Below are 13,989 nucleotides of genomic sequence, written 5' to 3'. Positions count from 1 at the left end.
AGCTGGCTTCCCTTCGAAGATAGAACCAAAAGGTCTATCCCTGAAAGATAAGAAGAGGCCGGATGTGATCACCCTTATTCCTTGGAAGCGCGGAAAACCGTTGGCAGTGGATGTCACCTGCGTGGACACGCTGGCGGCCTCGTATGTCGACCGCACTTCCGTGAATGCCGGCGCAGCAGCCCAGCTTGCGGAAAGGGGGAAACTAGCAAAACACGCCTGGATGCAAGCAAGATACGATTTCGTTGCTGCAGCCTTCGACATTTACGGACCCTATGGAGACGGAACTAAAAAGCTAGTGGGCATTGTTGGAAATGGTATGTACAGCGACTTCAACTGGTCAAAAGTGGGCGAAAGAGTTTTTTAAACAGCGAATATCTATGTAAATACAACGAGGAAACGCGATCGCACAGTGAACTGTTGTTTCGCGATAACTCATCTGGTGTAACTTGCAAGTACTGTAGTTTCGCGTTCCGTATTACGCAGGTCAAGTTCAAATGATTAACGAGGAAAATGCGCACTGAGTTGCTTCTTATGTTGCTCAATCTGAACACCCACTACTGACCGCTCCGCTACCGCCATCCCATGCAGTGATAATGCCTTTTAATGCCAGATGAATTATTTGTACAACGCGAAGACCACACAACACCATATCCGAACAGGGCAACACGTGAAACATAAAGGTCAGCACACCTCACGAATTTGAATCCCCATTTCCGGCCCGTTCGGGTCGGCTGCGGTGCCAAATAATAAAACTCTTCAAAAAACCAACCGTAAAACGAATCTAATCCGCATAATCAACTATCCCCGCCCCCTTCCACTGCCGCGTCCCTCACAACGCGCCGCTCACCACCAGAAAACAAAAAAAAGAAAATTAAAGATTTAATCATCAATCGGCTCAGGCGTCCTTCTTCCGTTTGCGCAGCGGGTCGGAGGCGGCATCGCGGGCGACGCGCTTGTTGCTGGACTGGTCCGCTTGAGCATTGGCATGCACGTTGGCCACCAACACCGACGCGTGATGGTGCTGCTGGCCGCCCGCGTGCGGCGCCTGGCTGCTGCTGCTCTGGATGACGCTGGGCCCGGGCCCGGCCAGCGCCGCGCGGAACACCTCCCGCTGGCGGGCGGCTTCGTCGCGGCGCGCGGTGGCCTGCGACAGCTCCGTCCGCAGGTTGTAGATCTCCCGCTCCAGGTGGCTCATGTTGTCGATCTGTCCAAAAATACCACGTTACTCAGATAACAATAAATGCTAGAATTATTAAGAAAAGATGTAACAGGGTTACTGAAATTTATAAAGAAATTATTACTAAAACAAATACACTAAAGCAATTTGCGGGTGTTGCTGTGCGTACCTTCCGGCGGCGGCAGTTCTGCGCGGCCACCTTGTTCTTGCCGCGGCGGCGGATGTCCTTCATGAGCTGGATCTGTTCCTGGCTGAGCGCCAGACTCAGCCCCATCCCGGCGCCCTGGCCGCTGACGAGGCTGTTGAACTCCTCCACCGGCATGTTGACGATCTCCTCCGCCGACACTGGCAGGCCCAGCTCCGAGGCCGCGCGGTCGTCGCGGTTCGGCCGGCTGCGCAGCTCCCCCGTGATCGACACCGAGCCGCCGCGACTGCGCCCCTGCGTCGAGCCGGAACTCTCGGCGGCGCTGGCGCTCCCCATCTCCTCGCTGCTTTCCCGACTCTGCACAAAATACACCAGTTTACATAACATCCACTATGCTCTCGTTATTCAGTTGCAGCCGAAATTAACAAAATTTTTATCGCACAAATACCTATTTTACTACAACCGGAAGTGCAGTTTCAGTCGTGATTTAAATTAATTTTGGCACAAAATAACCACATTCATTTACTACAACCGGAAGTGCAGTTTCAGTCGTGATTTAAATTAATTTTGGCACAAAATAACCACATTCATTTACTACAACCGGAAGTGCAGTTTCAGTCGTGATTTAAATTAATTTTGGCACAAAATAACCACATTCATTTACTACAACCGGAAGTGCAGTTTCAGTCGTGATTTAAATTAATTTTGGCACAAAATAACCACATTCATTTACTACAACCGGAAGTGCAGTTTCAGTCGTGATTTAAACAATTAATTTTGGCAAAAAATATAACCACATTCATTTACTACAACCGGAAGGGCCGTTTCAGTCGTCCGTTAAGTGACTTAACCAACCCTGGAGCGAATCACCGACGGCATCGGCGGCGCGGACCGCAGCGGCGCGTCCGTCACCGTGAGCAAGGACAACACTGGCCGCGCGTCGGCACTGGCCGGGACCGGCGCCTGTCCGGCCAGCGACGTCAGCACCTGGTACTCAACGCGGCGGCCGGTCTTCAGCTGTTCAAAGGCCGACAGGATCAGTCCCAGGTTGGTGGCGCCGCCGCGCTCCAGCTCCGAGTGGATGTGCCGACTGCGGCACACCACCAGCTGCGCCACGGCCGCCGCCGCCGCGCTACACCCCCCGGCCGCCTCCTCCCCGGACCGCGCCGTCCCCGCCGGCGGGGAGCAGCGCCGCTGGTCATCCTGCTTGAGCAAACGCGCCGCGGCGGGGCACGGGGGAACGGCCTCCCCCGGGGGCAAGGGGCCGCTGGCGGCGGGGCTGGGCAGGGCCCCCGTGATCACCATCAAAGGAGCAATAAACGACTATGTACAGATAATGATACAGCAGATAATGATTGGCAGATAATAATGACATCAGATCACGCGGCGACAGGAAGACCGTAAACTGAATACCACAACGACATCCCTAATCCGCGCTGCACTGGGGACCGCGCAGCACGCGGCCCAGCCTCTGAGCTACGACAACACATCCCATCCCGCATCCTCACTCAGCGGCAACGCATATATACACATGTGGCCTGAGCCACCGCACTACGACAGCTGCAGTTGGAAGACGGTTTAATCGCAGTCATATAATCCTCGCTTCACATCATTGTCGCGTTATTCGCGCCACGTAAAACAAAATAATTAGCGAGGGAAAGAGAAAAAGAATAAAACTGGAATGCCTGCGTACGAAACAGCAACGGCAGCACACGTAACACACTCCAAGCTCTCCTACAGAGACAGGCGCGTACAGCACTCGACAAAAACTGCACGCTCGTTTGCTTGGAATGCTGATGCAGCACTAAATCAAGGACCCGCTCGAGCGCAACAAGCGCCCGCTCACGATTGGCTGCTGCGGTTAAAGCGCCGCTAACCAACCAATCACCGCGTCGCCCCGCCCACCACGCACGTGCTGGCCTCAAAGCGACAGCAGCCACAACTGACTCGCTATCAGCGCCGTAAAAACAATCCGCGGTAATAAATAAGCGCCCGGGACGGTCCGCCACTCACGTAACGCCAATGTGATTATCAAATCCCCAACATACGAAAACACAGCGATTGTACGGCCGCTTGCATCAGCTGCCGTCGGTGTGGAATGGAAACTGCCGCGTCACTGAGTGCACGCATTATCGCCGCACTCTCGACAGCAGCTGCTGCTCAAACTGCCACGTCACGCAACACACAATCGCCATCAGCGAATATACACCAAGTGCATGTCGCTGAAAACAGCACTAATTTTGATGGGTCACACTCAAACGTAACGACCGATTCCCCGCCGATAACGAGCGACTCCACATTGTCTGCTTTTTACATTTAGTGCCTCTCGTAAAGGCTATCCTAAAGCCAGCTATATCGCATTACCGATAAACGCATTATTCAAACAAACAAACTGCAACCCAAAGAAAAAGCGCAAACAAACCCCCGAAAATTCCCGCAAAATGGGTACATTTTAAATAAATCAATAAACCCAACGACAACTTCATTCTACTTTGTATATTTTACAAAAAGCGATTAAATACGTGCGAAATACAGCATTTCAACTGGAATTTAACTGATCCACAAATTTCCCAGCATATTTAAAAATTATTAATCAGAATTCAATATAAAATTTCAAATAAATCTGCACAACATACGTATTCCATCTACTTTTAAATATAATATCATTTAATATCAGCCAAATCGCAGATGCCGTGGTTTTTAATTTTATTATAATTTTATTCTTATTCCGTGAGCTAGTACCACTGACCTGCAGCGTGCGTTCATGGCGCGCGTACGAGTGATTGTGGCGCGCGGCGAAGTTGGCGTGCTCCGTCCAGGGATCGAGCTCCAGGTCCTCCTGCTTGATCTCGGGCACCACGTGCTTGTCCTCGGCCGCGGCGGGCGGCGGCGCCCCGGCCAACGGTGAACTGGCCAGCTTCTCGGCCTCCTCCATCATCAAGCGCACCTTGGCCTCGTCCAGCATCATCAGCACCTCCGCCGAGGCGTTGTGCAGCGTCGGCAGCGTGCCAGGCGTCTGCTCGCTCATCTTCCAGTCGTTGCTCACGTTGGAGCTCGCGTTGCTCATCGGCGGCGGCAGCAGGTTGCCGCTGCTGTTCACCGCTGGGAAAAACCCGCCCAAACTGCAACAATCGATCGGTTAACATCAACAAGGTCTTGTTAAGGTAAAAAAAATAAAATTAACAAAATAAGTCATAAATAAAACGAGGATATTTACTTCGTGATATTAAAATCGGACGATTCGGAAATCATGGACGACAGTCCGTTGACGCGCACACTACTCCCACTACTCTGGTTCCATTCCGACGACGCGCTGCCAAAGTCGAAGAGCGTGGCGTGCTCGAGGAAGGCGGCGCCGTTCATCTGCGGCACCTGCTGCAAATTGGGCGACAGGGTGTCCATGGGCGTGGCGGCCGAGAGGAATCCGGCGTCGGAGAGCAGCAGCGGCTCGCCGTCCTGGAAGGGGAAGGCGCTGAAGTCGAAGGGGCCCTCGTGGTTGATGCCGGCGCCGGGGCGGGCCTGCCCCGTCGCGCCGTGCTGGTTGACTGCGGCGCTGAGCATGCTGCCGCCGCTGGCCGCGCCCGACACGTGCGACACCAGTCCGCTGCCGGGGACGCGCTCCTGGCACACTGCAGTCAACACAAAGGGACACATGACGCCCAGTCGCTGATTGCACCCGCAGCACACCGCCACCATCATCTTCGCCGTTCAATTAACATTACGCTCCTCTCTTATCGTAACAAGGCGTATAAAACATACATTCGAACGAAATTATCATGCCAATTTAAACGCTAAATGCTGTTTCTGATTTACTGCTAATTATCTTTATTAAAAGGTCATCCAACTAGTACTATTAGGAGAAATGGTTCGATTTTCGAACCTGTCAAGTGTCAACAGTGTAAATTCATATCAGTTGTATAAATTTGATAAATCGAACGCGGCTGCCAAGTTGCCAACTAGCTCGTGGATGCCAATTCTTACTGGATCAACGCTGCTTTAATGCTAATCAAAGCTACTGTCTCCCTAATAAACAGTAAACACTGCCGGTGTACACTGTACACGTCTGATAGGTGGCGCAAGCGGACTGTGAATGACTTCATCAGTTCACCACTAATTCTATTGTGCCCGCAAACTGTTTACCTCGGGCAATCCATAACAATGCGTGCCGTAACAGTGTTCAACTACTGTTGTGTTGTACAGAGACTACAGACCACGCCAACAAAATAATTCAGCATACGTTTAGGAAAAAGATCAAGCTTGCATTCAAACGTTCTGCAGTTTAATTAGCGCAGTCGCCGCACTATAAGTCTATGTTGCAAAATAACTATACAAAACACTGTAAATAATTTTAATAATAATTATAATATCAGATTAATTGTACATAATTAGCTGTATATTGCTTATGCTGGATAATCTTCTTGCTGTTCCTGTTTTAACTAATTACATTAGTGGAAAGCGTGCCTGCTCGTACGTACTAAATACATTACACGTACGTACTAAATTCACTATCTTCAGAAGAAACAATTCCTCAAAAAAAGGAGCAGCTGACCGAGAAACGGTAGAATTTTGATGTTTATCTGGCGACTGACTGGATGAATAATAACTATTAAATTAGAATGCAGTACACTGACCATTCGTCATCAGTCGGGGCCGCGGCGGGAGGGCACTGGCGCTGGACTGCGTCGCCGCTGAATCATTCACACCCAGGTTGGGCGGAAAGCGATAGGTATCAGTCTTGGCTGGCTGCTGCTGCAAGTGACTCATCGCCAGCGACCAGTTGGCCGGGGGATCCATGAAGATGCTGCTGAGGTTGAAGGCCGCCAGCTCGTTGGCCTCCGCGCTGGACTTCGCGCCCGTCTGATTCTGATGGCGTTCTCCTACAAGAAACTTTCATTTTATCTACTCACTACAATGTATAACGTCAATGCTTACGGAAGAACGGCAGCGTCAGATTGGCCAGGAAGGAGGCCTGCTCCGCCGGTCGGTCGCTGATGATGGCCTGCATGTCCTGCAGGAAGTCCTCGGCGGCGTTGGCCTGCACCACCGCTTCCCGTCCGCCGATCGCCTGCACGACAAACACATTAGCAGCTACTGTAATTCCCCACTCACATTTAGAAAACGAAGAAAAACATAAGAAAATCAGTTACTATTTAAAAACGCCGTAATTTTCAGATGAAAGAAATCTTTAAAAAGCATAGAGCACATAAAAAAACCAAATAAAAATATAAGAAACCGAAGGGACTTCCGGTCTTCAAGGCGTAATAATAATAAACATAAAGAAGCCAATAACAAAAAGAAAATTATTGGTAATTATACGGACTTCAAATGTCAATAATTCCCGTCTTTAACCATGCGAGCACGGTGCGTACCTGCAGCGTGGAGGCGTTGAGGTTGTTGAGGGCGTCGATGAGGTTCTGCAGATTGCGGTTCTCCATGTCCATCTCCAGGGCCGTCAAATTGCCGCTGGCCGAGGCGTTCAGCGGCGGACAGAAGGGCTGGCCGGTGCGGTTCAAGCCCTGGCTGGGCAGGGGGTCGGCGGTGCCGTTGCCCGTGGCGCACAACGAGCGGACGGAGTTGGACAGCGGCATCGCCTCACCTAATCGAACACATCATGATGCAATCGGCTGCACGGGATACTAACCAGCGGCAATGACGGCGTACCTGTCTCGCTGTCGATGAAGTTGGTGGAGTTGTTGCGGGATAATCCCCGCAGCTGCGGCTGCGGCAGCACCGTGGCCACCAGATACGGGTCCAGCTCGGCTTTGGCCGGATCCTTCGTCTGCCCGGCGGCCTCCTTGTGCGGCGGGAAGGCGGCCAGCTCCGGCCAGTTGAAGCTGACGCCCAGGTCCACATCCTGGCTCCACAGGATGCGCTGCACGTCCAAATCCTGCAATACAACGCACGATTTTTATATTATACGCACAATTCACCCGCAATCAACTTCGGCTTGTTTCTACACGAATTTTATTATTACAATAATCAACTGACTACTAGAGATTTTTATATTTGTTATTCAAGCATATTTACTACTTAATTTACAAGCTAAATTTATTAATTTTAATTTCCATTTATAGCCATAAATCTTTGAAAATATAACTGGAGTTTACACTTTACAGGAGTTAATCTTCTAACTAATAACGACTGATTCCGGTACGCTGCGAGGGAAATTTAATTTGAAAAAATTCCCTACGCCTAAGATGAGAGAAACGACGACACGACCTCTTTGGAGACGAATCCGGCGACGGCGGTGATCTCGTCCACCTCGAGATTGCTCTGCAGGTACATCTCGTCCATGAAGAGATCGCCGAGCGCCTCGGCCTGCGCGTTGAAGGCGCTGGAGGCGTTAGTGGCCTGGCTGCTGGCGGCGGCGCCCCCCACCGTCACCGCCACCCCCAAATGCCCCATATTGCGGCGGATGGCGGAGGGCGGGTTCTTGGGCGAGAGGACGGCCACCTCGCCGTTGAAGGCCACCGAGAAGGACTGCCGGCTCCACCAGCGGGACAGCGCCTCCGCGTTAGCGTCGAGGGAAGCGGGTTTGATGAGATCAGCGAGATAGTGACTCTGTACAGTGGAAGGAATGGGGGCGATCACAGGGGCTTTATCATTGCGAGGGGGGGTGGTCAGGCTGGTGAAGGCTACAAGCAGGCACACCACCACGAACCAGGCATCCACGCCGCTCGGGCTGCTCATTGCGAAGGACTCTCCACGGGCAATGGCAGCCGATCAATCACAACAACTATCACCGATAACAATAAACAAAGAGATTCTCCTCCGGATTATTCTCAGATGAATATTACTGCTGCACCACCGGTTGGCTAATGCTCACTGGGAATACACTGGCAACTGCACTGATCAACTGATGGGTCAACGAATGCAGGAAAAATAATACGCTGAGTACAGCTGATTCCGATCGCGGATGATTCAGCTGGAGAGAGAGAGAGAGGGCCCAGGCAAACAAGCCTCCGACTCAAAGGCACCTTGACAGCCACTCAAACAAACAGGGGTCGTCAAACTCTCCCTTTCTCACACACACACACGCCGCCCGCGATCCTACGTTCTCTAATCCATTTTCTACACCCTCACGGACTGATTAACACGGGTAAATGAAAAAACTCCATGTTTCCCCGGAAGACAAAGCTACGCAATGAACGACAGGAGAAAGATGCGCAAATCGGAAAAAAATATCTTCCTCCAAAGCACGTTTAAACGGTTTAAAATGCAGCAGTAAAAATTTCGGAGCAGTTTGTGTGTTGTACAACACTAACAGCGAAAAGTGGGTTGGCTGGCTGGCTCGGGCTGAGTGGCTGACGTGAGCCACAGAACGCTGTAGAAACGGTTTGTCGGATGACATCATCGAGCAGGCTGCTGATCGGAATCGGATCAGGGCAGAGCCGGACCGAGCCGAAGCCGGCTCTGACTAGGCACATTTTCGCCATACTGCCGGTTGACTCACGCGTACCGAGAAAACGCCGCAAATCAACCTTTTCTCCGGCAGCCGGGCACCGCCTACCGGTACGTACTTACGTGAACTACCGTATCCTATACGTACTGATGCACCTTGCGCACGTAAAGCACTGTACGTACGGAAATGTTGCGTACCGTAATGATTTTAATTCAATTTTTTATTGATAACCTACAACAAAAATTTTCTTCACATTTTTACGATTTAGTATGTATTTTTATAATTTTACTCTGTTAATGTTTATTAAGATCTAATCAATCAATAATAACACTCAAAACTCTTGGCAGTTGTGTATAATTAAGGCAACCGGAAACGACGGTTATCCCATAAAATCTGGCAATAATTGCATTTAAATTCAAGAACGCTGTCTGCACAGGTAAAAGCAGCGCGCGGAGCTGCCGGCGCAAAGTCAAGGCCAACAGTCCCGCCATTAATCATGTACCGCGGCATCGCCAGCGAAGGACGAAACGAAAAGCGAACCGACGAGGAAATAAGCCGGTACATTGCTGGCGTCAGCATTCAGCAACGGGCTCCTGCCAGAAACCGCAAGCTGGCAGTAGTGCGCGAAGATGAAAACGATTTTGCCGCGACCCAGCGGTCGGGGCTGCCTTTGATCAGAACAGGTTTTTCCGGTCGCGAAGGAGAATTCTGTCAATACGATCAGCGAGCAGCGGTACGGTCGCTACGAGTTGGCCGCGGATTATATATGTGCCAACTGCGGCCAGTATTGAGACGTGTTTAACTAAGTACTGTAGCCGCACCGGAAGTAGAATCATAACGGCGAATCGATAATGAATTATTATTCAATCGTACTCATATTTTCCTAGGTACCAACAACGATACTGCCGCATTCAACGCTACGGCAAACATGGCCGAATCGAACAGCTGATCAGCTTCCAATTCCCAACTGACCCACTACTTAATACAACCTTTTTAAACACTCACCAGAAAATCGGGAATATATAAAACCAAAATTCAGGCGGTCTTATTTTTAACCAAATCAAAGGAAACTGAAAAAGTTTAGACCTTATGATTCTCTGTCATACTGCTAAAGCCGAATAATGTTTTCCAAAAAATGCTATTCAAACTGGAGACTTCAAAAATTTCATATTTCTTAAAAAGTGAAGTACGAGACCAACCTGTGGCTGCGGCAGACGCCCCTGTGCCTGCCCGCCTTGTGCGGAAGGACGCCCGTCCCCCGGGGCCGCCGTGGCCGTCGCGGGTCCTTTAGGGAGGGAGTGGTTCATGGGCGGATAGGCCGGCAACTGAAAATTGCCGAACGTCGGCCACTGTCCACTCTTCAGCTTGTGCGCCGTCTGGCAATTCTCCGTCGAAGGCGGCGGCATCGGCGCGTTCTGGTGCAGACTACAGGGCACCTTGGACGCGGCGCCGCAGCAGCAGCTGACGCCCGATCGAAGCGCACCGGAAGTGAAGGCGCTGCTGTGACTGAAGGCGGACTGCTGCTGGTTGGCAGTGGGATAGTAGGGATACTGTGCAGGTAGGGATGACACGTTCACGTGCGACTGTGCCGGCGGGTGCAGGTGCTGCAGCCGCAAGCCGGAGGCGATCGATCCGGCCGGAGGCTGGTTAACGCCGTGCTGCAGCGGTGCGGTAGGATTGGCCGGGTTCAGGATCATGGTGCGGTGTGAGTGTGATATAGTGATTATAACAGCTTAACCCCGGCAATTATTGCGGATAATCCCGGCAGCTGCTCTTGCCGGTGAAGGGATGGCTGCGGATTGACGAGATCAGGTAGAGCGTGCACCTGTACAGGCAAACCACACGCTCGAAGATTCAAGATCAAGTTTGGCCATCGACTGCTCTTACACAGCCACAAGACAGGTTTTCTTATAATAAAGTACGCACTAGCCAAATCATAAATAATTGATCGTATATTAAAAAATCGGTCTGGCTGTGCACGGATTTAATTTTTTTTTTAAATTGCTTTCAATACTCCGTAGCTTTTTCTATAAGCTTATGCTCAGCGTAAACGATGGTGGTAAAAACATACGGTAAAAATGAAGAACTAGAAAGTTTCCGTACGCCGTTCTGATTCAACTGAACAGGCCAGATAACTTACCGATAATACAGTACGCGGTGCGGGAATAATCCGATAGTGTATCAGCGCTTCAGCCGTACGCTGTAATAATAAATTAAGCGTAATTCGAATTTCCACGGAGTGTTGTTGCGTCCCTCGTCCGATCCGGCTGTGGCAGCGTTCAATGTAAAAATTAATACGGCTGATATCCTTATCGGTGTGTGCGTTAATGGGCCGCCAGTTCAAATCCGCAGGAACAGAAAAATGATAATCAGCGCAGTGCGGTTATCGGTCGCTGGGAACGTAAATGCCTGCGGTGAATGTTAAGGGATAATCAGATTGTGCCGATAAGATAAACCACCTGCCAATCGACGCTATCGGCCTCCAGTCGTTTAAAGTATTCCCGAAAGGTCAGCCCGGTGATTTAATCCGAATAATATTATTCAATTATATAACGCCGGGCAGTGTACTTGTATGGCGATGGCGCTAACCAATGCACACTGCTTCCGCTGTTGATTCGCAAGGAGCGCGTGATCGACAACAACGACCGTGGAAAATACAATTAATAAAAGGAATGCTGGCACTTCCGCTGCGGGTCCCGCTGGATCGAACGGCAGATGCAGGCAGTCCAGTACTAGTAAAAATTATACAGGAATTCCGATAATCCTGATTGTACACGCACAGGTATTACAGTGCACGTGATAATGATTTTTCGCGGCTAATCAATCAGCGTCGACTCCTGTACCTGTACCTGTACACGAACACGCAAACAACTGGTTAATTGTTTACGTGCATATTTAACTGCATAAACAGTGCATATCCCACAAGATTTTTCTTTTTGCTTTTATTATTTAAGTTATTTACAAGCCATTATGGTATCTGTGTACGAAAATAACGCACTAGTTTTACAGTATTAAAACTGGAAATAATTATGTAAGAAGATTACGAGGACGAACGATGTAGCGATGCGTACGACGAGTACGCATCGATTTAATTAGTTAAGGAAAATCAATGCAAAGAAAAATAATTAACCCAATAGCAGCGCGGCGACACACCGCACGCAGCACTTGGTAAATATGTAAATAACGTAATATCAAGAAACAAACAAACAAACACTAACAACGGCATATGGGCAACAACAACGGCAACTAACAACAGTCATTTGAATAAAGAAGAAATAAATAAGAAGAAATAGCTCTTGATAAAAATCGCAAATAAAATAATAACAATATTCAAAAAATAAATAAATTATAAAACTTTACAAAAAAAGCACGTTGTATCTGTCTTCATAAGGTACCTGTGTAAATAACTTCACAATTTAAGAAGAGACCTACTTCTTACGTGTATCAGAAGGGCAACGCGCTGGCACGAAGAGGAATGTGGCAAATGCCGAGAAAATAATAAATATTCTTTGGAGGGTCACAACTCGCCACTGTAATCACAGCTGACGCTCTCAATCAGCTGACCACGACCAGTCCCTGTCGTCCGGGACGTCGTTCCGCGGGAGGACCATTCCAACTTCAAACGCGGGTTCCCGATTAATTAATGCGCAAGCCAACAATCTCGACAAACAAACGGTCTACGCAGAGCTCGCTGGATCTGGCAGATGTAGCGTACCTTGCTTGTTCAGCTGGCTTCGGCTTACCAGTTAGCAGATACAGAACGTAACACACTGCAACACGGCAACACGGCACCTGTCGTGCTTGAACGGCTGCACTCGCTGACGCTTGCCACTTGCAAACGTGACCACCGATTACCGCGAGCGATAACGCTACTGTAAGGATATCCATTCAACCCGGTTACACGGTGCGTGCTGTACGAGTGCACAGCAAATGCCAGCGCTGATCGCAAGAACTGATACCGCTGGCGTACCGTACTGCGCCGTACGTACGCTGCTGCACACTGCAATTGGCGGGGCTCACCACTCGTACAGTACGTACCGGTAGCGGTGACCGGCATTCTGTGGCCGTGGCAGTCGCAGGCCGCGTGCGGCTGCCGGTGCGACTGCGGCTACCGGCACAATAGTACTGACTGTTACGTGCAGACTAGCTAGACAAATTATCGGTATCCGGTATTGGCACTTTGTTCCACCATCGCCACAATTGTCGTCATCAATGGGCGTTCGCTGGGCTTTCGAGTAACAAACAAGTGTTTTCCCCGAAGAATGCACAACACAACCAAACGCCTACAACAATGCTAACGCTGCAGTCTGCATTCTAGATCTGCAGCTACACTAGTTACCGCACACCGCACGCACAGTTCATAAACACCGTTCTGCCGTTTTCTCTCGATAACGTTAATCTAACGGCGCAAATTGATTAATGCAGTGGTTACAGAAGTAACCATTGCAATGATAGCACTAATATGTAAATGCGTATTTTCTTGCCAATTTCTATTAGGAAGTAAATACAGTACCTAATTTTACGTTCTGCATTGACTGGTACCGGCTATTAGTGGCTGCATAATCGAAGATATTAAAATTAATTTTAAACACGAATTCATTCGCCCGTACGTACAATTATGTACAAAATATACTGCCGCATTTATTAAAACAAAACACTTCCGACCCGGTATTGTACTCGTGACATGTGGATGTTTCCAGTGGAATAGGCTGTAAAGTTTCTTTAGCAGACGCACGAGCGAAAAACTGAAATTCTCAAACGGTCCACAAGTATTGTACACATTATGTGCATATATATTGGCTTACGTATGTGAACCGTTCGAAATTTCAGTTTCAGTTTTGTTAAATCTACTGTATATTATAAAAAAACAGTGATTTGGTCACTGCTGCACCGCGGCAGGCGGCCTGCATACGTCGGTCGCGCCAGCTATTCCTTCGTGGTCCTGCGATCCACCGTTAATGCGGTGTGACCTTTAAGTGAATACCGCGTATATATGTACATATTTATATAATATATATTCGGCTCATACAGTCTTCTCTTCTGTTTCTGCCTTGTCATAAGGCATTAATAAAGCCAATTAACTTCGTCGGCGTCGGTTCATTATGTACCAGATATGTATATTAGTATCCGTCAATTATTACTCGCAGAGTCGCGGTCATAATAAAAAATTTAGATATTATTCGAAGTAAAGAAAGCTTCGTGTTGGAGCGGGAAACTCACCTGGTGCTTTTGAAAAGAACCATAAAACGCCGCCGCATAGATCTA

General features: G+C 49.4%; 1 protein-coding gene across 3 annotated transcripts; it reads right to left on the bottom strand.

Moving 5' to 3' along the window:
- Positions 1 to 585: 585 nt before the first annotated feature.
- On the bottom strand, positions 586 to 12,570 carry LOC129591041 (uncharacterized). Of its 3 annotated transcripts, none has more exons than XM_055486543.1 (11): positions 12,157 to 12,570; positions 10,865 to 11,573; positions 9,924 to 10,549; positions 6,984 to 7,209; positions 6,692 to 6,918; positions 6,255 to 6,387; positions 5,954 to 6,199; positions 4,540 to 4,951; positions 4,072 to 4,444; positions 1,347 to 1,679; positions 586 to 1,204 (listed from the first exon to the last, which is right to left on the bottom strand). In XM_055486543.1, the coding sequence occupies exons 3-11, from the start codon at positions 10,419 to 10,421 to the stop codon at positions 896 to 898; spliced, it is 2,757 nt and encodes a 918-aa protein (XP_055342518.1). In that variant the 5' UTR covers positions 10,422 to 10,549; positions 10,865 to 11,573; positions 12,157 to 12,570; the 3' UTR covers positions 586 to 895. The 3 variants fall into 3 exon arrangements, with proteins under 3 accessions (XP_055342518.1, XP_055342520.1, XP_055342521.1); XM_055486545.1 differs by having other exon boundaries at positions 12,164 to 12,570; XM_055486546.1 differs by lacking the exons at positions 9,924 to 10,549; positions 10,865 to 11,573; positions 12,157 to 12,570 and adding an exon at positions 7,542 to 8,604.
- Between the last annotated feature and the right edge of the window lie 1,419 nt (positions 12,571 to 13,989).

This window comes from Paramacrobiotus metropolitanus, unplaced genomic scaffold (assembly GCF_019649055.1).
Source record: "Paramacrobiotus metropolitanus isolate TYO unplaced genomic scaffold, Prichtersi_v1.0 Parri_scaffold0000043, whole genome shotgun sequence".
NCBI classification, from domain to species: Eukaryota; Metazoa; Tardigrada; class Eutardigrada; order Parachela; family Macrobiotidae; genus Paramacrobiotus; species Paramacrobiotus metropolitanus.
This window is presented reverse-complemented; position numbering and strand designations above follow the sequence as displayed.

What these genes read in the sequence shown, in the direction of transcription:
- LOC129591041 (XM_055486543.1), bottom strand. Translation starts at nt 10,421, where the DNA reads ATGATCCTGAACCCGGCCAATCCTACCGCACCGCTGCAGCACGGCGTT. An exon ending in TCTGACGCTGCCGTTCTTCC is followed by an intron (nt 6,200 to 6,254) that starts GTAAGCATTGAC and finishes AGTTTCTTGTAG; the next exon opens with GAGAACGCCATCAGAATCAG. An exon ending in TCCGATTTTAATATCACGAA is followed by an intron (nt 4,445 to 4,539) that starts GTAAATATCCTC and finishes CGATTGTTGCAG; the next exon opens with TTTGGGCGGGTTTTTCCCAG.